The 24,525-nt window shown below is 38.9% G+C and overlaps 1 protein-coding gene across 2 annotated transcripts in view; it reads left to right on the top strand.

The window, feature by feature from the left end:
• The first annotated feature begins 1,977 nt into the window (after positions 1-1,977).
• snx9b (sorting nexin 9b) overlaps positions 1,978-24,525 on the top strand; it is a 38,659-nt gene continuing 16,111 nt past the window's right edge. The window contains exons 1-6 of one of the 2 annotated variants that reach the window (XM_063002406.1): positions 1,978-2,304; positions 8,240-8,326; positions 8,420-8,494; positions 15,108-15,206; positions 20,295-20,369; positions 24,157-24,316. In XM_063002406.1, coding sequence (XP_062858476.1) covers positions 2,293-2,304; positions 8,240-8,326; positions 8,420-8,494; positions 15,108-15,206; positions 20,295-20,369; positions 24,157-24,316 — 508 coding nt within the window. In that variant the 5' untranslated portion in view covers positions 1,978-2,292. The remainder of the gene's footprint in view (positions 2,305-8,239; positions 8,327-8,419; positions 8,495-15,107; positions 15,207-20,294; positions 20,370-24,156; positions 24,317-24,525) is intronic. The other variant, XM_063002407.1, reaches the window with a different exon arrangement.

The following is a 24,525-nucleotide window of genomic DNA, read 5'->3' as shown; positions in this document are numbered from 1 at the left end:
ACTTAGTGTGTAGTGCAGTGTTGTTAGTGTAGATAGTGTGTAGTGTATTTAGTGTGTAGTGTACTTAGTGTGTAGTGCAGTTAGTGTGTAGTGTACTCGGTGTGTAGTGTACTCTGTGTGTAGTGCAGTTGGTGTAGTGTAATTGGTGTGTAGTGTAGTTAGTGTATAGTGAAGTTAGTGTATAGTGAAGTTAGTGTATAGTGTAGTTGGTGTATATTACAGTTAGTGTATAGTGAAGTTAGTGTATAGTGTAGTTGGTGTATATTACAGTTAGTGTATAGTGTAGTTAGTGTGTAGTGTAGTTAGTGTGTAGTGTAGTTAGTTTATATAACACACTGAAGTGCTTGAAAATTAAAGTTCTGCAACAGTGTGTGTGATTAAAAGTGCTAAATAAACGGTTTACAAAATATTTCAATGAGCATTTCCCCAATTTTCTGGTGTGTAGTTTCACCATAAAGATATATAATATATGCATATATTGATGCACCGTTCAGATGTATAGAAAAGTATAGAAAAAAAGAAAAAAAAAAACATTATTAAAAATGCCTAAAATGCTTCTCCTGGCTGATAGACTCAAGTCTTCATGCCGGTGGGCTAAGATGTGAAGATTTCAGTCATAATTTAATGAACAGAATTATGTTGTTAAAGTTAAAAGGTTTGTACACTTGTAAGTAACTTGTACACTTGTAACATCATAGCAAATTGGGGATTTAAATGGTCTGCAGTTCTTTTCTCCTCACCGTTAGTGCATGTTTACTCACAGTGTAGATCAACTCCTGCACTAGATGGAGCCAGTAAACTGATAAGAACTATGAAGTGGTTGGTTGTAACTGGAAAACAGGTAATAATGAAGTAAACTCAGCAAAAATCCTGCCGTAAGGTTTATTCAGATTACGCAAATACACCAATATCAACTTTCTATTGCAGCTTAAAGCACAATAATTGTTGTCAAAAATAAATGTATTTTGTAAATGTAAGTTGCAGAGTACGGTTATTAAATAAAATACTCTTCACAGTTTTATTAAAACAAATGATGATAATATAAAACATATATAATAACGCATAATATCAATAATTATTAAATGTAGTATTATTATCATTGCTGTAGTTAATAAGTGTTTGATAGTGTAGTTGGTGTGTAGTGTAGTTAATAAGTGTTTGATAGTGTAGTTGGTGTGTAGTGTAGTTAATAAGTGTTTGATAGTGTATTTAGTGTGTAGTGTAGTTAGTGCATTTGGTGTGTAGTGTAGTTAGTTAGTGTAGTTAATAAGTGTTTGATAGTGTAGTTGGTAGTTTAGTGTATTTGGTGTGTTGTGCAGTGTAGTTGGTGTGTAGTGCACTTGGTGTGTAGTGTAGTTAGTGTTGTGTACTTCGTGTTTAGTGTAGTTAGAGTGTAGTGCAGTTAGTGTAGTGTCATTGGTGTGTAGTGCAGTTGGTGTGTAGTATACTTGGTGTGTAATGCACTTGGTGTGTAGTGTATAGTACCTGTTGTGTAGTGTACTTGGTGTGTTGTGTAGTTAGTGTGTAGTGCACGTGGTGTGTATTGTACTCGGTGTGTAGTGTAGTTACTGTTTAGTGTACTTGGTGTGTAGTGTAGTTAGTGTGTAGTACTTATACTACTTGTTGTGTAGTGTTGCTGGTATGTAGTGTTGTTGGTGTGTAGTGCACTTGGTGTAGTGTAGTTAGTGTAACGCTCGTGTGTGTGGATCTGATCAGATTGTGTAGTGTTGTTGGTGTGTGTGTGGATCTGATCAGAGTGTGTAGTGTTGTTGGTGTGTGTGTGTGGATCTGATCAGAGTGTGTAGTGTTGTTGGTGTGTGTGTGGATCTGATCAGAGTGTGTAGTGTTGTTGGTGTGTAGTGTTGTTGGTGTAGTGTAGTTCGTGTGTGTGTGTGTGTGTGTGTGTGTGTGTGTGTGTGTGTGTGTGTGTGTGTGTGTGGATCTGATCAGAGTTCGCTCTCTGCTGGGCGCAGCCGCAGTTTCCGGTTTAAATGTAACTCCAAACTTGTTCAGCTCAGAGTCTGAAAGGTCGGAACTATCAGCAGGAATCTCTGGTTTTTCCATAATTCTGTGATTGTATTTGTTATTAGGTGTAGAAGGTGAAGGCTGGAGGTCAGGCCTGAGTGCAGTAGGTGTGTTATGTGCAGTATTTCGGCGCTTTGGTGGGAACGCTTGTTGTTTTGGTGAAGTTGAGTTAGTAAGGCAGTGCAGTGAGAGTCTGGATGAGGAATCATTATCTCAACAAGCTACGAGTTCTGTAATGACTGTTTTATTCATCCTTCAGCGATCGTAATGGCAACAACGGTGAGATCTGCTTTATTTTGATCTGTTTACTTCATGTGTTAATAATTATTAATAACGCGACCAGTTTGCTGGCAGCTCCACACAGCCGCCTGTAGTTAGCTTTCTTCTATAGTATTTATCTTCGCTACACTTTATTTTTAACATCATTTAGACATGCATTTATATAAGAGACTGTTATAATAGTTTCTGCAGTGCACGAATGTTTCTGTCGTTTTCTTGTAAACACTGGAAAAAATGTATCATTAGGTGAGTCTTGTGACATTTTACTACCTTTCCAGTATGGGTCATGACGTTGCGCGGTGCATCATGGGACATGTAGTTTGTCCATGCTGCGTCTTTATTAGCATCAGTTAGCTATGTAAAGAAACTTAAAGCCACCTTTTAATATTATAGTTTTAACTGTATTTTAATCAGCTATTTAATGAATTTCAGTCTGCTAGCGATTGAAATTTACTTTCATAGCTAAGAAGTATATCAACAATCACAAAATATAAACATTCTGCCACAAGTATTGATGCTAATTAAAAATACTCGTATTCCTCACTAATAAAATTTTTGTAGTCAAACGCAAAGCAGGCGTCAAAAGTTCATGTTTAACCTAAATTAACTTGTTTTACTTTTTAATCTTAAAGAAAAAAAAAGCATCAATATAAAAATATAAATTTAATATTTTGTATTGTTTATTTTATGGCTTTACTACTCATACTGAGTGTTCAAAATAGCATCAAGTACAATTCATTATAATTAAAACTTGTAATATATGATTAAATATGGTTTTATTATTTAAAAAAAAAGGAAAGTGAAACTTTCTATTAATGCTGATAAGTTTGTGGAAGCTCAAACCACAGCTGGATAATTTTTGGCAAACTAATTAGCAAATTTAACAGCATCCACCAAGTTTAGGTTAAAGTACTGAAACTTAAACTTCTGCCATTAAAATGAACAAAATTTACAGTTATTTAGAAGAAATATACTTTAAATAATGGCCTCATATCATAAATTTACCATGTGAATAAGTTTAATGAGTGATTTTGTAACTTCTAGTGTGCAAGCCAATGTTTTCATATCTAAAAATATTCAGATATGCCCAATATACTGATGTTAAATTATTAAAACATTTTTGGCATTTAGCAGACGCTCAATTCCAAAGCGACTTACAGTACTGTGTACAGTACAGTATATTGTCTAAGCAATTGAGGGTTAAGGGCCCGTCAGTGGTGAGGCTTGAACCAGCGACCTTTGGATTGCTGGTCCAGTACCTTAACCACTAGGCTACAACTGCCTTACATATACATATACATATAATTATATATAAACATGTTTCACCTGTTAGCTCTGTGTAACGTTAGGATCTGTCAGTGTTCCTATCAGTTATTGATATGGCAGGAATGTTTTAGTGTGTCAAGAAACACAACCCCACCTCGATAGGTTTGGTTCCCCCAGAGTTTGCTTCAAGACTACAGCCTTAGTGTGGCACGGTGGCTCGGTGGGTAGCACTGTTACCTCACATTAAGAAGGCCCTGGGTTCGATCCCCAGGTGGGGCGGTCCAGGTCCTTTCTGTGTGGAGTTTGCATGTTCTCCCTGTGTCTGTGTAGGTTTACTCCGGGTGCTTCGGTTTCCTCCCACAGTCCAAAGACATGCAAGTGAGGTGAATTGGAGATACAAAATTGTACATGACTGTGTTTGATATAAACTGATGAATCTTGTGTAAGCAGTAACTACCGTTCCTGTCATGAATGTTACCAAAAGTGTAAAACATGACGTTAAAATCCTAATACACCAACAAACAAACAGCCTTAGTGCAAGGACAGTATTTCCCAGGGTACTATCAATTATTCCATAAAATACTGTACAGCAGAGCAGTTTGCTGTCAGTCAGATGGTTGGAATAGATGTAAAGTTTAAGTTAACTTGCAATTAAGGCAGTGGTATCCTAGTGGGTAGAGCTTTGGGCTATCAACAGGAAGATTGGTGGTTCAAATCCAGGGTCTGCTATGCAGCCACTGTTGGGTCCTTGAGCAAGGCCCTTAACCCTGTCTGCTCCAGGGGCGCCGTACGATGGCTGACCCTGCGCTCTGACCCCAGCTTCTAAACAAGCTGGGATATGCGAAGGAAGAATTCATTGTACTGTACGTCTGTATATGTATATATGACAAATAAAAGATATCTTCATATCAATTAACTTGCTATCAAGTGACTTAAGTATGTTTGATAACAAATTGATGAAGATTTGTGTCTCTATTTGTACCCATGAATTATTTTGAATCATCAAACTTATAGATATGCCCAATAAACTTATATTTAGTCCAAGCAAAATGTTCAAGTCAAGGTCTTTTATCTTTATCTTGTTAACTGCAGAAGTCTACGCCAACTTGTCTTCTATCAAACCTTTTTTAACCTTTTCGTCAGCTCGCCTTGTTGAAAACCCCCTACTGTATTGTCTAAACTTTTACATTTAGATTTAATAGCCTTTAGCAGATGCTTTTATATCCCAAATGACATACAGTTGTAATTTAACACGGCGCAAGCGGTCAAGATTTAAGGGCTTTTGCTTAGAGACCCAACAGTGGCAATTTGGCGGTGATGGGGCTTGGATCAGCGACCATCCAAATACTACGGTATTACTTTAACCGAATGTGCTACCACTTCCACTAAACATTATTAATATTATTAAACATGATTACCTTTTGAATGGCATTTTAAAAAGCTTTTATTTTTAACACCCTTGAACTCACTTGATCTCACAGTGAACTATAATTTCTCTTATTCATTAAAGACTGTAATTCAGCTGCTCATATAATTATCAGCATTTTACGGAGGCATAACATCACCAGAAATACATCGTTCTGACACACAGGCAGAAATATATGCAAACGATGTATTCATAATAAAAAAAAAAAGAGATTACGCTCACAGACTCAACAGTTTCTGGCTGTGTGAGAAAGTACGTGTTTAAAGGGTGCTTGTAGACTGAGTAGGCCTCCTAAACAGAGGAGTCATTCACTAAGCTTACATGGGGGGGTGTGTGTGTGTGTGTTTGAATGAGAGCTATGCAGTTTTTTTTTTTTTTTTCTTTGCTTTAGTAAATATAAATTGTCATCCAGATAGGCAAAATTGGCATCATCATGTTTAGTAAAAGTCTCTGCGATTCGAAGGTTTTCACAGCGAGAATCTTGAATCATGGTGCCCTGTTGCCACAGTTATATCTTATATTTTTGTGTCAAAAATGATTCTGGATCATCCAACCAAATGTTATACAAGACATAGACAACTATAGACATTATACATAATAAGTTATTGTATTTATTAAATAAAAAAATGTTATCCAACACCAACAGGCCATGTGTTAATCAATTGTCCCAGGATGTGCCAAATTGGGCCACCTTAATAGTAACTGTAGCCCAATGGGCAAGCTGTTGCCTAGTGATTAAGGTACCTTCAGGTAATCTGAAGGTCTGATAAGTGGGTAGCACTTGTGGAGTTTGCATGTTCTCCCCGTGTCTGCGTGGGTTTCCTCCGGCAGCTCCGGTTTCCTCCTACAGTCCAAAAACATGCAGTCAGGTTAATTGGAGGCACTGAATTGCCCTATAGGTGAATGTGTGTGTGTGTCTGCCTTGCGATGTTACTGTGTGCCTTGTGCCCATTGAACAGCTGGGATAGGCTCCAGCATATACACACACCCTGATTGGATAAGTGGTTAAGAAAGTGAGTGAGTGATAGGTTCTAGCCCCACCACTGCCAGGTCGCTGCTGTTGGGCCCTTGAACAAGGCCCTTAAGCCTCAATTGTTCAGACTGTATTTTTAATAGAAAATGTTTTGATAACCAGAGATCAGTCTTTCGCATTAAAGTGGAACATTTTGACCCGCTCTTGGGGGACTTTGAGAATGAATTGCTCATTACGGTCCTGCCACTAGGGTGGAGAGCTTCCCAATGGCGTTCACGTTGGTACTTTCATTCCAAATCCCCCATTACATTTACTTTGTGCTATTCAGATGTGGATTTTTGTGCCTCAGATTGTTGGTTTGTTGCATAACCCAGTTGCGGTTGAGCTTCATGTCGTATTTTGAGGAACTTCTGCATCCCTACAAATCTCCTCGCACACTTTTCTGACTATTCCTCATATTAGGGTTAGTACTAGGGAGCTACAAAACTCCCTCCTGGGAAATTCTTATTATGTACTGTATCGTGAAGCAACCTTGAGATTGTGAAAAGTGCTGTTTAATCCAAAATCATTATTCTTTTATTATTATTATTATTATAATCATCATATCATATTCAGCTCAGTCTTTACTCTCCACAAGGCTCAAACATGATAACAAATGTCTGTCTGTGAGCATGAGCCGTTTGATACGCAGCATATGTTTGGCTAACACATTTGTTGTGGTCTGAACTGTAAACATCACACAGTGCTGACGCTTTCTGAAAGCAGAGCGCTGTTGGCTTTATATTTTTGGGCCGGAGCCCTGATCTCCTCCCAGCACTGACTCCGAGACGTCTGTAGATCCCAAATCAAACTGAAATGCTTTCGGTTAGAACTGGAGCTGAAAAGACCTTTGGATGAAGGGAACTCGCTGACCAGGGGTAAATGACCCCCATAAACAAACAAAAACAACAGGAAAGGAGGTTAAATAAGAGTCGTTTGACAATTTACAACTGTTTTGTTGGACAAACCAGCTAGTTTTTATTCCATGTGCATGTGTAAGACAGGGACAAATCGATGTGTATTAATGAGACAAATTAGAATGACTTTACACACTGATCAGCCATAACATTAAAACCACCTCCTTGTTTCTACTCTCACTTTAAGCACTTTGTAGTTCTACAATTACTGACTGTAGTCCATCTGTTTCTCTGCATGCTTTGTTACCCCCTTTCACCCTGTTCTTTAATGGTCAGGACCCCCACAGGACCACCACAGAGCAGGTATTATTTAGGTGGTGGATGATTCTCAGCACTGCAGTGACACTGACATGGTGGTGGTGTGTTAGTGTGTGTTGTGCTGGTATGTGTGGATCAGACACAGCAGTGCTGTTGGAGGTTTTAAATACCTCACTGTCACTGCTGGACTGAGAATCATCCACCAACCAAAAATATACCCAGCCAACAGCGCCCCGTGGGCAGCGTCCTGTGACCACTGATGAAGGTCTAAAAGATGACCGACTCAAACAGCAGCAATAGATGAGCGATCGTCTCTGACTTTACATCTACAAGGTGGACCGACTAGGTAGGAGTGTCTAATAGAGTGGAGAGTGAGTGGACACGGTATTTAAAAACTCCAGCAGCGCTGCTGTGTCTGATCCACTCATACCAGCACAACACACACTAACACATCACCACCATGTCAGTGTCACTGCAGTGCTGAGAATCATCCACCACCTAAATAGTACCTACTTTGTGGGGGTCCTGTGGGGGTCCTGATCATTGAAGAACAGCATGAAAGGGGGTAACAAAGCATGCAGAGAAACAGATGGACTACAGTCAGTAATTGTAGAACTACAAAGTGCTTCTATATGGTAAGTGGAGCTGATAAAATGGACAGTGAGTGTAGAAACAAGGAGGTGGTTTTAATGTTATGGCTGATCAGTGTGTATATATCTGCCAATCAGGGTCCTTACAGTTTCAGAATCTCGGCGCTGGTGTGCTAGCGGAATATCCCGCTGTGTTACCTGCGTGCCTCAGTTCAAGTTCTTTTATATTAAACACAGTCATGGACAATTTTGTATCCCCAGTTCACCTCACTTGCACGTCTTTGTACTGTGGGAGGAAACCGGAGCACCCGGAGGAAACCCACACCGACTTGGGGAGAACATGCAAACTCCACACAGAAAGGACCCGGACCGCTCCACCTGGGAATCGAACCCAGGACCTTCTTGCTGTGAGGTGACAGTGCTTTGTCTTTGTCTTGTCTCATGTGTTTATTGGTTTCCTGTACAGGTGCGGGTTTTATACGACTTCTCAGCGGAGCCTGGAAATAATGAGCTGTCGGTGAGAGAAGGAGAGACCATCACCGTCACCAACCAGGTCTGTTTTCTCTCTCTGTACTGTTTATTCTGTGTGTGTGTGTGTGTGATTGAGAGTGAGATCTAAACCTAAACGCTTTTCTTTTGATCACAGAATGTAGGAGGAGGATGGATCGAGGCACGGAACTCCAGCGGCGAGGTCGGCCTGGTCCCGGAGGACTATATCGAGGTAAGGGCTTTCTGAACACCCCGGGGGAATTCGTGCTCCGTCACAAGGCTAGTCACATTACACACACACATTAATGAATACTCACACTGTGTGTGTGTGTGTGTGTGTGTGTGTGTGTGTGTGTGTGTGTGTGTGTGTGTGTGTGTGTGTGTGTGTGTGTGTGTGTGTGGTTTCTGGAGAGGAAGGAAACAGCCAGAGGAATGTGAGCGGATACACATTCTCTTTTCATGCTTCACGGCTGACGTATTTACAGATCAGCGTGACCCGTGGTGCCTTTTATTGTCGAGCGCGCTGGGCTGTGTGTAGTGGGCGTGTGTGTGTGTGTGTGTGTGAATACGAGCCTCTGTTTAACACACACTAGTGTGGATATAATCATATGATTCTCTGATACGTTTACTGCTGTGGGAACCGTGGCGTCATCCGTGGGCGTGTCAAGTTGTAGAGGATAGAGAAAGCAACACTGGCTGTAAAGTTTACAATATAACGTATAGAAATACAGTTTTAAAATATAAATATCCATTTTTGTGTGTATATTCAAATACTGACAAACTATAGTCCAGTTGTATGGCTATTATACTGTATAATTTAAAAGTTAATAAATAATAAACTGTAAAAGTTTATTATTATCTTAAAATCATATATTGCCATGGTAAAATATTATATAACTATTATAACCCACAGCTAATCTACACGCTCCACCATATATATATATTTGTCATATATACATATACAGTACAATGAAATTCTTTCTTTGCATACCCCAGCTTGTTTGGAAGCTGGGGTCAGCGCAGGGTCAGCCATCGTACAGCGGTGGAGCTGTGGAGCAGACAGGGTTAAGGGCCTTGCTCAAGGACCCAACAGTGGCTGCACAGCTGAGCCTGTTTTGTAGAGAACGATCAGGTCAGAAATACTGTAAAACTTGTGTGTGTGTGCTGATGTATTCTGATATCAACTATATTACGCCCCTGCGTTTCCCCTCGCACCGTATTTTGCGTTCTCATTGGCTGTTTGACATGGCACTCGTTGCCAGTTGGGCGACTCAGATCCAGATATCTGACATGCTAGACATGACACGCCGAGATGCTCCCGAGCCGGCAAATCTAGCGCCGACCAGTTGGCGAGTGAAAATCGGGGCAACAATCGTGTAGCATAAAAAGCACCAAGATTCTAAGAAGTCCTAACGGAACCAGATCAAGAACCAGAGTTCTTTTGGTCGAATGAAGCTAACACAGATACCAAACAAAAGTTGAGTATGTAAAACCGCTCGAGTAGAGAGGAGTGACGTCTCTGACTGACATCGAACTTTAGAAGGCAGATTATTGAGACGCTCTAGTTAGACGGCAATTATGTCATCGTCTATCCCCACCCATCACCACAGTGTGAGCTTACTAGGCTAACAGAGTTAGCTTTAGGCCGTTCAAATCGACGGGCCAAACCAAAATACAAATGAATAGGGCTGTATCTAACGATTATTTTTTTATCGATTAATCTAACGATTATTTATTATTATTATTTTTTTATCAATCGATTAGTCTAAACTTATTTACTGCTTATTTTAAAGGGGTTTATGTGTGTGCTAACATAACATTCTGCAAAAAATACCTGCAGTAATACGTACCTTTATTGTAATGTCAGACATAAAATTAAAGCAAGAGCTTGTAAAATTTAATTAAAGGAATATAGAACGCCTTTATTTGTAATATATACATATACAGTACAACAGGAATTCTTTCTTTGCATATTCCAGCTTGTTTAAAGTCCTCCACACTTCTTAGCTTGACCCTTAAAAAGAGAAACATAAAGTAGATCAGAATTACAGTGATAGTGGCATCATCACTACTGTGTTATCAGATCTCCTGTCAGAAAAACACTAGACCTCAAATTTAAATGTCTGTCACAGTTTTATTTTATCACTGTATGTTACAGCAACTCTTTACCTGAAATATAGAATCAATATTCTACTTAGAAAATATAAAACAGCCGAACAACAATCTTACATAACGCACGCTGCTACATTACGTTACCGCTACAGCAGCGGTGCAGAAATTACGTTAATTGTTTATTAACATGGTGCGACGAAGACAGAAAATCAAGTTTATAGTGAGTACTACTAATGCCAAGTTCACACTACACGACTTTCTGATTTGCCGGGTCGCTGTACAGTTCTCACTACACGACTGAATCTTTTGCACTCGGGAGTCTTTCAGTCGATGTATATTTCACACTACACGACTGATCGGTGATAGGGGCTTTCACACTACACCATCTATCACCAACTGGAATCGCAGGCGAGATCTCCCAAACTACGTTATTTATTTAAATTTTTTTACAAAAACACACGTGAGAAGTGACGAGGGGTTTAATGATACCACGTCCAGAAATGCACGTTAACAAATAGCGAGCGATCAAAGTGTTTGTGCGCTGATGTGCAGCGTAAAATCAAGGAGAAAAAATAAATGAATCGGAGTGGATTTGGCAACACGAACAGTACGGATTGTTCTATAGTAAGTTGGAGGTCAATTAATAATTTTGCAATGCAGTGTTGGTGTTTTGTTTTGTAGAGAACGATCAGGTCAGAAATACTGTAAGACGTGTGTGTGCTGATGTATTCTGATATAAACTATATTATCCCCCTGTCCCACCTGTTTACACTCCTCTCCTGCGTTTCCCCTCACACCGTATCCTGCGTACTCATTAGCTGTTCGACATAGCAATCACTGCCAGTTGTGCAACTCAGATCAGATATCTGACGTGCTAGAAATCTCGAGCCGGTCGGATCGAGTTGTGGGGTAGTTCACACATAGTGATTGAGAGCCGAGTTTTGATCGCCGAGCGAACGCCGAGTTGCTCCCAAGCCGGCAAATCTAGCGCCGACCAGTCAGCGAGCGAAAATTAGGGCAAAAATCGTGTAGTGTGAACCAGGCATAACGAGCACCGTAGCTGCATGTGTTAATAACACTAATATATAATGTCAGGGTGAAGAAGTAAATGTAAAGAAACTTACCGGCATGTTTTGCTGACGTCATGAAAATGCGCTCCGGGATGCTTATGCTTTAAATGCTCGTGCATAGAAGTCGTACCGCTGCGATAAACCATCTTCACTTTGCGAAGTTTACCAAGCATCACATTGTAAAAACACTCCCACACTTTAGATGCTCGTGTGCGAGTTTCTTAGCCGCAGCTTCCCCAGAGAAATCCATGTTTTAGTGGGCGTGGCCATCTTTTTGACGCGTCGCCCCGCCCCTACAAATAAATCTCTCTTGTACACCTTTATACAACATAAAAAACAATGAGAATGACTAATTGAGCATAATTTCGCTCACTGCTTTGCTTCTGTCCACCACATTAGGCATTTTTAAATGTCGCTCAGAATGAGGCGTCTCAGGAGGAGCGTTTTGAGACCCTGTGCATTCAGACTTTTTTTGGTCGAACCACGTTTGGGTTTAAATACGTACAGTGCATGAGTTAAAGTAGCTTAGCTACACTCACTGTAGAAACGATGAAGTCCTGAGACTTACTACACTCACTGGTAAATTAGATGAACTGTTTGCCTGGTGATGGTGGAGTAGACGTTGGTTAAAATGCTAGTCATCTTTGACATCTCGAACGTGTGAGTTCGAATCTCAGCTCTGATACCAGCAGCCAGGTTCCTTTACTTCTGATGATTGACTTTTCAGAGGGTGGGAGAGCTGTGGGGATTCCTCATAACTGCTGCAATTACGACCTCTGCTGGCTGATCGATGGTGCTGCACTGAGATTGAGGATAATGGAAATCAGTGCGTGACTTTTTGTATGGACCCGTCTGGTGCAGGTGAAAAGAAGTGGCCGAAGATCAGAAGTGGAGGATGAAATACCAATCAGGTGATTGGATACGACTAGATTGGGAGGAAATTTACATTTTCAGCATTTACCAGACGCTTTTATCCAAAGCGACCTACAGTACTGTGACAGTATACAATCTAAGCAATTAAGGGTTAAGGGCCTTGCTCAAGGGACCAACAGCAACCTGGCAGTGGTGAGGTTTGAACCGGCAGCCTTCTGATTACTGGACCAGCACCCTAACCACTAGGCTACAGTTGCCCCTTTAGTGTCATAATGGTAGTCTGTTATGTAATGCAGATGACTAAAATGCTTCAGAAGAGCCTTCACTGTGAACTGACTTTAAAAGGGCCAGCTTAAGGAGTTTTGCATGTTCTCTGTCTGCCTGCTTGGGTTTCCTCCTGGATAGACTAAATTCTCCCTAGGAGTGAGTAACCATCACCCTGCAATGATGTATTTTAATTCCTTGCACCCGATGTTTCCTGTGACGTCGGATCCATGCGGTCCTGACCAGAATAAAGTGCTCAGTGAGATTAAATGAATGAATAAATGAATTATATACGCTGGACGGTGGATTTAGCACGGTGATAAATGGCAAATCATCCAGGTTTTATGTTTAGGGATGAATATTTTATGTACGTTTATTTAAATTCCTGATAAATCTTAACATATAGAGACTCTGTGTTTATGATCGAGATCACACTGAAGATTTTCACCACTGTGAGGACAAGCAGACGCAGGTTTAGGGAAAAACACACCGCCGATATGAGCACAGCTCGTGCCGTAGGCCAGGCGTTCATCTTGGCTCCCGTTCAGTCACTTTTACAGCTGTACACACACACACACACACACACACACACACACTTCCTTCGTCAAACATCTGCACAAGCAAACGACTGCGTGTTAAACATTTCTCATCATACTTTCCTTCTTCTCACTGCTGTGTGTGCGGGTTTCCTTTTTACTCAGGGTTCTGATTAACGTTCTGTGATTAACATTTGTACGACCATGCTTTTCTCAACAAGATGACGCAAATCCACCTGCTGCACACATTACAAACACATGGCTGCAGAAGAAGAAGGTTCCTGCCTGCAGGCCTGACTCATCACCAGTAGAGAATGTGTGTGGGTAATGTTAGAAAGAACAATGCGACACCAACAACCTGTAGTGTTACATACCTCAGCATGTGTTTACAGGAGGAAACCAAATAAGAAATCACTTCTTAATCCTCTCTGAGTGGTTACATGACTATGAGGGTGATCTCAGTGGTACCCAGTCACCAGATTTTAATCTGAGCGGTGTCGTCATTCGGTAGAAAGAAGGATTTACAGCAGGAATGTTAAGCTGATAAAACAACATTAATTATGGGATGTTATAGTATATAGATTATTATTATTATCTCAGGTATTATTATTATATTGCCATTATTATTATTAATATTGCTGCTATTGTCATTATTATTAGTAGTAGTAGTAGTAGAATTATAATGATTTCTATTACTGCTATTATTGTTGTAATTACTACTATTATTATTATAATTTTTATTACTGCTATTATTATTATTATTATTTTTATTATAACTTATTATTATTATAATTATTATTACTGCTATTATTATAATAATACATTTTATTACTGCTATTTTTTTTTTTATTACTGCTATTATTATTATAATTAATTTTATTATAATTATTATTATTATTCTAATTATTATTATTACTGCAATTATTATTGTAATTACTTTTATTACTGCTATTATTATTATAATTTTATTACTGTTATTATTATAATTATTATTATAAAAACTACTGCTTTTATTATTTTTTATTATTTTTATTATTATTTGTATTAGTAATGTTACTATTATTATTGCTACTTTTACCCATTATTATTAAAATTATTACTGCTATTAATATTATTGTTTTTATTATTATTATTATTATATTTATTATTATTATTATTATTATTGCTGCTTTGACCATTATTATAATTATTATTATTATTATGGTCATTACTATTATAATTATTACTGCTATTAATATTTCTTTCTATTATAATAATAATACTAATTATTATTATTGCTCTTATTACCAGTATTATTATAATTATTACTGCTATTAATATTTTTGTTATTATTATTGTTATTATTTACATTTTCACCATTTAGCAGATGCTTTTATCCAAAGTGACTTACAGAACAGTGACAGTATATTGTCTAAGCAATTGAGGATTAAGGGCCTTGCTCAAGGGCCCAACAGTGGCAACCTGGCAGTGGTGGGGCTTGAACCAGAGACCTTTGGATTACTAGTCCAGTACCTTAACCGCTAGGTCACAACTGTCCCACATTATTATTATTATTGCTACTATTACCATTATTATTATTATTAATATTATTGTTATTACTATTAATATATTTTATTATTATTATTATTGCTACTATTATTATTACGGTTACTACTGCTAGTAATATTATTATTAATAATGAGATTATTATTAATATTATTATTATTATTTTTATTATATTTGTCATCTCTATTCGGACTCCTGGTGACCGTACAGATTTAGTGTTTCTCCAGAACATTCCATCTACATTCATTCTATTGAATGGTTTGTTCATTTATCCTACAATTGTACATATCTATCTAGTTGCTGGCCGTCCTCTTCCTCTTTATCCTTCAACTCTTCCAAGCGTAAAGGTCTTTTCTTATGAACTGGTTCTTCTCATGTTGAGTGTGTAGTTTGGACATTGGTGCTTGTACACGTTGTGTTGATATGAGTGTTTGTGTTTTTACAGCTGGGTAACACTCGGGCGTTTGCGGCGGGAGGAACGGCACCTCCACTCGACCTAACGTTTTTCGACAGTAACACCCCTGCTCCAGCCACACAAAATCAGGTCAGTCTCCCCTCACACACACACTCACACACACTCGTTTCTTCTTATCTTCTCCTCTTTATATACATTATTATAGTCCTCACAGCAGCATCACGGCGGGGGGTCTCCAAATCGTACTCTGTTTTCTTAACGTGGCATTAGGAAATGAGTAAAGCAGAACTGTGTGTTAGTAAGTAGGTGGGTGTCGGCTAATTGTGGTCTAACAAGCAAGAAAACAGTGTGAAGTGTGTGTGTGAGTGACACTTTACAGTGAAAGATTATAATAATGACACTCTTAATCATTTAGCTTTCTCTGTGAGTATTGATTATTTAAATTAGCTTTGTGAGCGTTTTGCTTCGGTTTCTAGGAATTGCCGGAGGAAGCTGAGTGTTGTATTTCCTGTGGGACATGCATGAGTGATGGAGCTCACAACGTCTGTTCTCTCACGGCTTTTAATAGATCAAAATGTGAACTGAATCTGTAAAACCTAAGGGGGGAAAATGCAGATCAGATTTATTATTCATTATTTATCTTTTTAGTTTAATTAAAGTAGATTAGCTGCAATTCACGGCTGGAAAAATGTCAATATTAGGATTAGGGTTATCTTTAGGGTTTTAGGGATTGGTTTAGAGCTCTGAAAGGAGTCCTAGGGTTAGGGTGTTAAGCTCACTAGCCCTTTAAAATAATTGTTATGAAGCAACAGCTGAATTTAAACAGTGTGTTTGACGTTGTTTTGCTGTTAGGAGATTTTATACAGTTTTACACTCATTTCAAAGTTCAGACCATAAAAATCAGTGTGACAATCAGGGGATCAGCTCATGTGATGCACCAAAACTACTGCACTGACGTCTTTCTGGAACTGACTTCTAGTTAGTTTTAATATTTTATTTACTGTTTTATATGTAACATACAAAACATACATATATGTATGTAATTGTAAGCCATGTAATTAATAATAATAATATTAACTCTATCTATCTATTTCCTCGGCTGCTCCCGTTAGGGTCGCCGGCGGATCGTGATCCGCATTATTGATCCGGCACAGTTTTTTACGCCGGATGCCCTTTCTGACACGACCCTCCCTATTTATCCGGGCTTGGGACCGACACTACAATGCACTGGTTTGTGCATCCTAGCGGCTGGTACCTAAAGGACAATTCAGTGTCTCTAATTAGCCTGGCTGCATGTTTTTGGACTGTGGGAGGAAACCGGAGCACCCGGAGGAAACCCACACAGACACGGAAGAACATGCAAACTTTGCACAGAAAGGACCCGGACCTTAGAAGAAAAAATATTGAATAATCTTAGAAATTTCACAATTTTGATAATTTTATAAATAGGGATGTCCCGATCCGATCTCAAAGAGCAGAACAATTTATTAACTTCTTCTGTTATGGTACCGAATAGTGGACAGCTAGAGTCATCGCGTTAGCCAGGCACGCCATTCCATGCACTATGGAAGCCCCAAAGAGTCAAAACACACTCACTTCTCGTAGAAACGTCTATCAAACACGGCAGAGATGCTGATTTTCCTCAAAAAGAACCTTCGTTTCATTTTGAGTGTTCTAGTTTTACTAATTTGATATGGCACCTAAAAAATAAACACTCAGCCGAATACAGCAAGTTTATTATTATATGATGAGAAGAGGAACCGGCCGCCCGCTAACATGGCAGAGATGCTTATTTTCCTCAAAAAGAACCTTCACTTCATTTTGAGTGTTCTAGTTTTACTGCTACAATGCTGCACTAAGTTTGTTTACTTTTATTTTGTAAAAATAAAAGAACATTAAGCAATAGCTTGGATGCAGGCTACAGCACTGCAGAGCTATTCAGTTGTTAAACATGTACACTGGATTAATTTGAATAACTGTAATGTACTTGAAGTGTGCACTGTGTGAACAGTATTATCTAGTTCTTATCTAGACAATATCTAGAAAATACAAGTATCGGTTTGAGACTCGGTATCGGATCGGGATCAAAATTAAAGATCGGGATCGCGAACAAAAAAAGGTGATCCCTATTTATAAACTGTCATAACTGTTAAAGTACACTGACAAAACTTTGCCACCAGTGTGGTACTGGTGGTGCTGAACAGCGCTTTTCCATCACAGAATAACGTTACTGGTCTGAAGCCCATCAGCTGGGGGGTCCTAGCGTCACATAGTAAAGTTCCGCTGTTTACAACTTAAAGAAAGAGAACTGCAGCAAAAACAGCATTAATGCAACATCATTCATTTACAAAATAAGCATGAAGCACTAAATATTGTCCTCTAGTATTAACGTAAATAATGTTTGTTTAATGTAAATATTGTTCAGGCTACGCATGCATAATAAGACACTACACTTCGTGACTGTACCTTTATAGACCTGCCACTCGAGCTAGTTCTGATAAATCAGGTATACACTGTAAATCGAGGAGAACGGCTGACTGTGCCGATGCTACTGAACTAAAATAAACATCCACAATATAGTACGAGATCATTTGCATGATACTTGTGTTCCTACTGGATGATTTATAGGTGGCACTGGTCAGTTGCCAGCTGCCTGATTTGCATATTTCTGCCCTGCACATCCTATTTATACTCATATATCACACACCCTGGTATTTAAACCACATTTATACTGTGTATTGTATACATGCATATTGGATATTTACTTCACAAATGCATGATTTGTCTTCATTACTCTTTTGTCCTCATTTTGTTGAGCATCCCAAGTATCTGTCTAAATTACTCCCACTGTTGTATTTTATCTCAAATTTATTTAGTCAAATTGATTTATATAGCGCTTTTTACAATGAACATGGTCTCAAAGCCACTTTACAGAATCCAGGACCAACAGACCAAAAAAACCCCACTATTGAATAGCCGAGGGCGACAGTGGCAAGGAAAAACTCCCTTAAAATTACAGGAAGGAACCTTGAGAGGAACCAGACTCAGCAGGGACCTTCATCCTCCTCTTTGGGTGGCCTGGAGGATAATTTATATAAATAGGATTTACACTAATCATACACACACACAATTAAATTGAACTGAAAGTTATAACTAGCAAAATAAATAAATAAAAATAATTCTTCATAGTTCTTCATTGTTCAGTCCAGTCTGTGATGAAGTTCGTTGTAAGTTCTGGACATCTTTGGTGCAAACACGTCAGGTTTCCGTCACATCTGGCAGGAGCAGCATTGTTGGCACTGCAGTCTCGAATTGCAGCCATTAACCTCGAGAGGGTGAACAGGTTTCCGTCAGAACCAGCTCGGGGTAAAACAACAGAAGATGTAGCTACAATGTGAAATCGTTAAGAGTAAAATGTCAGTTTTGCAGAGAGTAACTTTAGTTTAATATATATATATTTTTTTTTATATTTAGCTTTGGTTCTGCTTCTGTTTTGGGATTCGTATTCGTAGACTCCGACACCCCTAATTATTACTGCATAACCAAGTTTGCCTCTTTAGTTTATACAGACTAATCAAAAGCCTGAGTCAATAAATATGTTTTCAATCTAGACTTGAACATCCACCAGCCGTGATCTTTATAATTCTAGGAACTAGAAGTAACCCTGAACCTTGTAAACGAAGTGAACGTGCTGGGCTGTAGTGATCAATAAGTTCACTCAGATACTGTGAAGATAACACCAACAATTTCTGCTCATACCAGGCACGTAAACGTCCTTAAAAACAGGATTCAGGCCATATATATATTTGTCTTTTATTTTTAAGGACTTTTACATGCCCGGTGTAAGCAGAAGTTGTTGGCGTTATCTTTACAGAAGTGCCACGGAGTACAGATACAGAATACAGAAGTGAAAACAGCTGCAGTAGACACTCGCTCTATTTTTTAGTATGAGCAGCTATTTCAAGTGTACAGGGGTTAGAGCGGGAAGGGGGGGGGGGGGGGGGGGGGGGGGTAAAGTATTTAACGCATTGCTGTGTTGCTGTAAAAATGAGTTACAATAAGTCCTAAAAACATTGTGATCTGCCTTGCTGCCCACTGCCCCCCTAGACAGCTGCCTAAATACACCGATCAGCCATAACATTAAAACCACCTCCTTGTTTCTACACTCACTGTCCATTTTATCAGCTCCTCTTACCATATAGAAGCACTTTGTAGTTCTACAATTACTGACTGTAGTCCATCTGTTTCTCTGCATGATTTGTTACCCCCTTTCATGCTGTTCTTCAATGGTCAGGACCCCCACAGGACCACCACAGAGCAGGTATTATTTAGGTGGTGGATGATTCTCAGCACTGCAGTGACACTGACATGGTGGTGGTGTGTTAGTGTGTGTTGTGCTGGTGTGAGTGGATTAGACACAGCAGCGCTGCTGGAGTTTTTAAATACCGTGTCCACTCACTGTCCACTCTATTAGACACTCCTACCTAGTCGGTCCACCTTGTAGATGTAAAGTCAGAGACGATCGCTCATCTATTGCTGCTGTTTGAGTCGATCATCTTCTAGACCTTCATCGGTGGTCACAGGATATTATATTATTATATTATGACAGGCTGGATATTTTTGGTTGGTGGACTATTCTCAGTCCAGCAGTGACAGTGAGGTGTTTAAAAACTCCATCAGCGCTGCTGTGTCTGATCCACTCATACCAGCACAACACACACTAACACACCACCACCATGTCAGTGTCACTGCAGTGCTGAGAATCATCCACCACCTAAATAATACCTGCTCTGTGGGGGTCCTGACCATTGAAGAACAGGGTGAAAAGGGGCTAACAAAGCATGTAGAGAAACAGATGGACTACAGTCAGTAATTGTAGAACTACAAAGTGCTTCTATGTGGTAAGTGGAGCTGATAAAATGGACAGTGAGTGTAGAAACAAGGAGGTGGTTTTAATGTTATGGCTGATCGCTGTGTGTGTGTGTGTGTGTGTGTGTGTGTGTGTGTGTGTGTGTATATATGCATATATTCAAGGACCTCAACCTTCTTAGGAAATTGAGCCGGCTCCGCCCCTTCCTGTATAAGACGTCTGTGTTTGTAAATTGTATCTGTACATTCGTTCTGTTTTGATGGATGAGGGTCGACAGTTCGAGTAGGTATCACAGATCCATCCTGTATTGCCACATGGAGTGTGACGATGTTCCTCTCTTCTTCAAGGTGGATGTAGTTCAGCAGGATACCCCACTCACCCCCGTCACCCCCGTCTCCCCGGCACTGTCCTCCCCTGATGAGGTAACCCGAGTGCCGTGCAGCATGGTGCCATGCATGGAGTCGCTATGTACTGACACAACATACCACCCTGTAATCAACCTGATCAGCACTGTTTGTTTTGGATGATCCCACCACCGGGCACTTTATACTCTATTAATATTTTTTCTAAAGAATCTAGCATTTATGTGTGGGTCATAACTAAGACCCTACCTAATTCTGAGCCGTTTCCTGTGTAATATGTAATATGCTGTGAAATTCAAACCTTGATGTTTGTTTTTACCGATTTAACGTTTTTCATTCGTGTAGCGTTCAAGTGCCTCATGTTTACCGGATAATCTGCACCATGAGACGCAATCCTACGGCAATTCAGTTAGCAATCGGGTAACTTGGGAAACTAGCAAACTAGAATTTTCGTATTTGAGACAGGACTTGAAGCTTTGAACCGTCGCTGGATGTTCTAGGTTTACATTCAACTATTAAGGTAGCTGTGCTGTGTGGCGTAGCTTCATTTGTTCTATCATTTAATTTATGCGTGTAATTTAATGACTGATGGGAAATGTGGCCCTAGTTATAACTGTAGACCAGTAATTTTGATTATTTTAGCAAATTGGCTGCAGCAGAGGCCTAAAATAAGCCCAGGATCCAGTAAAAGAATGAATCAAGGTGTTGAGTGTTAACAAATTAAGTGAGTTAAGATACGATAATATAAGATAAGACTTTATTTATCCCCTTAGGGAAATTAACTTGTTACAGCAGTAGGAACACAGGAAAAACATAAACAAATACAACTAACTGAAAATATTGCACACATAGTGTGTAGTTATTTACTCTAAAATATCTTTAAAATAATATATACATTTGGATATACAAAATATATTAGGTATTGCACTTATTGTAAATAAATTACATATTGCACTTTTTATTACACCATGAACATGAATATGAAAGAGTAGGTATGAGTGACATTATTATATATTGTTATTGTTGTAAGCTCTGATGGCTGCTGGAATGAAGGCCGTCTCATGTAGTGGATGTGTGGTAAGTTAATGTGTTGTGCAATATTAAAGCTAGCTTTTTATTATTTAATTTGACACAAATCCTACAGCTTTACACAAGCCCGGTTCCAAAAAAAACGCTGGAACTGCATGTAAACTGCAAGAAAACAACACAAAACAGAGTATTATTGAATATTGTAATATAAGCTGACTCTTAATTTAATGCCTGAAACACAATTAAACACCCGTGATCGAATAGTCCCAATAATTTAGGAAAACATGGATTTCACCATCTACAGGCCATAACATTATTAGCCACTGCATTAGAAACTAACCTGCACCTACACCGATCAGCCATAACATTAAAACCACCTCCTTGTTTCTACACTCACTGTTCATTTTATCAGCTCCACTTACCATATAGAAGCACTTTGTAGTTCTACAATTACTGACTGTAGTCCATCTGTTTCTCTACATGCTTTGTTACCCCCTTTCATGCTGTTCTTCAATGGTCAGGACCCCCACAGGACCCCCACAGAGCAGGTATTATTTAGGTGGTGGATGATTCTCAGCACTGCAGTGACACTGACATGGTGGTGGTGTGTTAGTGTGTGTTGTGCTGGTATGAGTGGATCAGACACAGCAGCGCTGCTGGAGTTTTTAAACACCTCACTGTCACTGCTGGACTGAGAATCGTCCATCAACCAAATGGATGAGACTTTACTTTTTCACTGGGAGGGAGGAAGTTGTTGTTTGGCTCTGAATGTGCATGAAAGTAAGACGTAAAAGCTTAAGTAGTGTTAATGTCGTATTGTTCCAGTGATTAAACCTCGATTACAAATACAATAGACCTGAAAGAGCTGAACGGTTTGTAATTTGTGTTATATAGTCGTACGTATGGAATGATAAAGCATCTGTTCTTTACTCCTGTTGGGTCGGCGAGCTTTCTGTTCTTTTGAAAGTACAAAGAAAGACGGAGAATCTGTGGAATTACACGTGTGCTGCAGATGCACTGGATGGAAATCGGTGTCAAAAATGCTGGAGAAATTCCTCAGAATGTTTAATGTCGTGTAGAAAATAGAGCTACATTTTTTGGGGTTTTATTTTATCTGAAGTGACTTACGGTACTGTAACAGTATATAATCTAACCAAATGAGGGTTAAGGGCCCAACAGTGGCAACCTGTCACTGGTGGGGTTTAAACCAGCAACCTTTTGATTACTAGTCCAGCACCTTTAACCACTAGGCTACAACTGGGATGGTCTTATTACCATATAAATAATGTTTTTTATAATATCAATAATAAAGCATGGCAAAGCCTCTTTCTCAGTGCATGGCAAGACCGTACTCACAATGTATATTGCAGGGGACAAGACTTAACCCCCCCCCAAATATTTGGATATGCTTAAAACGCCCACCCTTTCAATATGCTAATGTGTAATGTTTGGATCTGTCAGTGATCCCATCAGTTACTGATGAATGGAATGTTTTGGAATGCCCCCAACACACACACAAACGTTTAATTCATGGCCACGGCCTTGGTGCATGGCATGTTTGTTTTTTGTTCATTAAAAATATCTAGAATAAGTGAGCCAGCCGTTGTTGTCATTTTGATTGTGTTTTTTTGCACACCGGCCTTTTCGTCATCAAGGCCAGAGGTTCTTTCGACGTCAGCGGCGTGTAGGAGCTCGTCGTGACCACGTTTCCTGACTGGAGAAAGTCCACATCCAATCGATCAAAGGACGCCGTCCATCCCACTTCCCCTTTAAACGCACTTATAGAACTAATAGCAACATTAAATATCTAACATTAATGTGACAGTACAAGCACGGTGATCAATAAGATAGAGGGATACAATCAGATGAATAATGAACAAACTGCTTAGAAGCCTGAAGACCCAAGAGTCATAATAATAATGAAAATAATAATATTAATAACAATACTACTACTTATAATAATAATAATAGTTAAAATAATAATAACAATTATAATAATAATACTAATAATAATTATAATACTAATAATTAAAATTATAATAACAATACTACTACTACTAATAATAATAGTCATAATAATAATAATAATAGTTAAGCTAATAATAACAATAATAGTTGAAATAATAAAAATAATACAAATTATTTTTGTTTAAATGAAACGTTTACTAATTCTGTGACCTGTTTCATCTCTGTACAGAAAATAGTTTGTACGGATCTATAAAGTAAAGAAGAAAAAAAAAATAAGAAAAGCTTTTTATCCAAACTTTAGCTCCTCAAGGCCTCATTGTTTTTATTTTGCTTATCTTTTATCCTGAACGGTGAAAACATTCATATCAGTGACCTTCTGTCTTCCTCCTTCTCTTGTTATCTGTGTGACAGGGTCAGGGACCCGGCACTGGTTGTAACTTCCTTATACTCTGAAAATTGGTATAAAAACCAGTTTGAAACTTCACATTATACCTCATCAGATTGCAAATCTACTGTAGTTTAACAGGTTTTGACTCAATCTGGAGTAACATTACATTGTAAAACTGTAAAAGAATTAAGGACGTTATTCATTTAAGGAGGAAAACACAAGCTTAAAAAACTCAATATCTTTATATAAATACACAATCTTTATTAATCACAAACAAATCTTGTATGATTTTTATACCCAGAGTTGGTATAAAATGTAATTAAATTAAGTTTAATTTCCTTAATTAAACTAATTAATGACTGATGCCTGATCTTATTCTCACTGTACCATGGAGTCTCATCGACACAAAAACCTCTCCGCTTTGTAACATTCCTGCTGTTTTATTACCTTTTTCCCTACCAGACGAGTAATGGTAATGACCCCTGGGCGGTGTTTGATACCAACGCGTCTGGAGGATTCTCCAATAACTGGGCAGCCCAGCCGGAGGGCACGGAGACTGGGCAGACTGGGAACGCGTGGGGTTCTGCTGGACATGGCCACCCTCAGGCGTACTCAGGCCCAGGTAACTGATGGTCCTGCTCATTTATTTTATTTTATTTTATTAAAAGACGACAATAGGAGAAATAAACAGGGTTAAATCTGTAAGGTGTCAGTCTAGGTTCCTTTGTTATTGGTATTATTGGTAAAATATTGAATCTTTAGTCTCTTAAAGTCGTGCTATTATAGTACAAATGTACTTTTATGATGGGATTGTATTTTTGTTGTATAAAA

This window comes from Trichomycterus rosablanca, chromosome 9, assembly GCF_030014385.1.
Source record: "Trichomycterus rosablanca isolate fTriRos1 chromosome 9, fTriRos1.hap1, whole genome shotgun sequence".
NCBI classification, from domain to species: domain Eukaryota; kingdom Metazoa; phylum Chordata; class Actinopteri; order Siluriformes; family Trichomycteridae; genus Trichomycterus; species Trichomycterus rosablanca.
The sequence above is the reverse complement of the archived record's forward strand: the minus strand, read 5'-3'. Positions and strand labels throughout refer to the sequence as shown.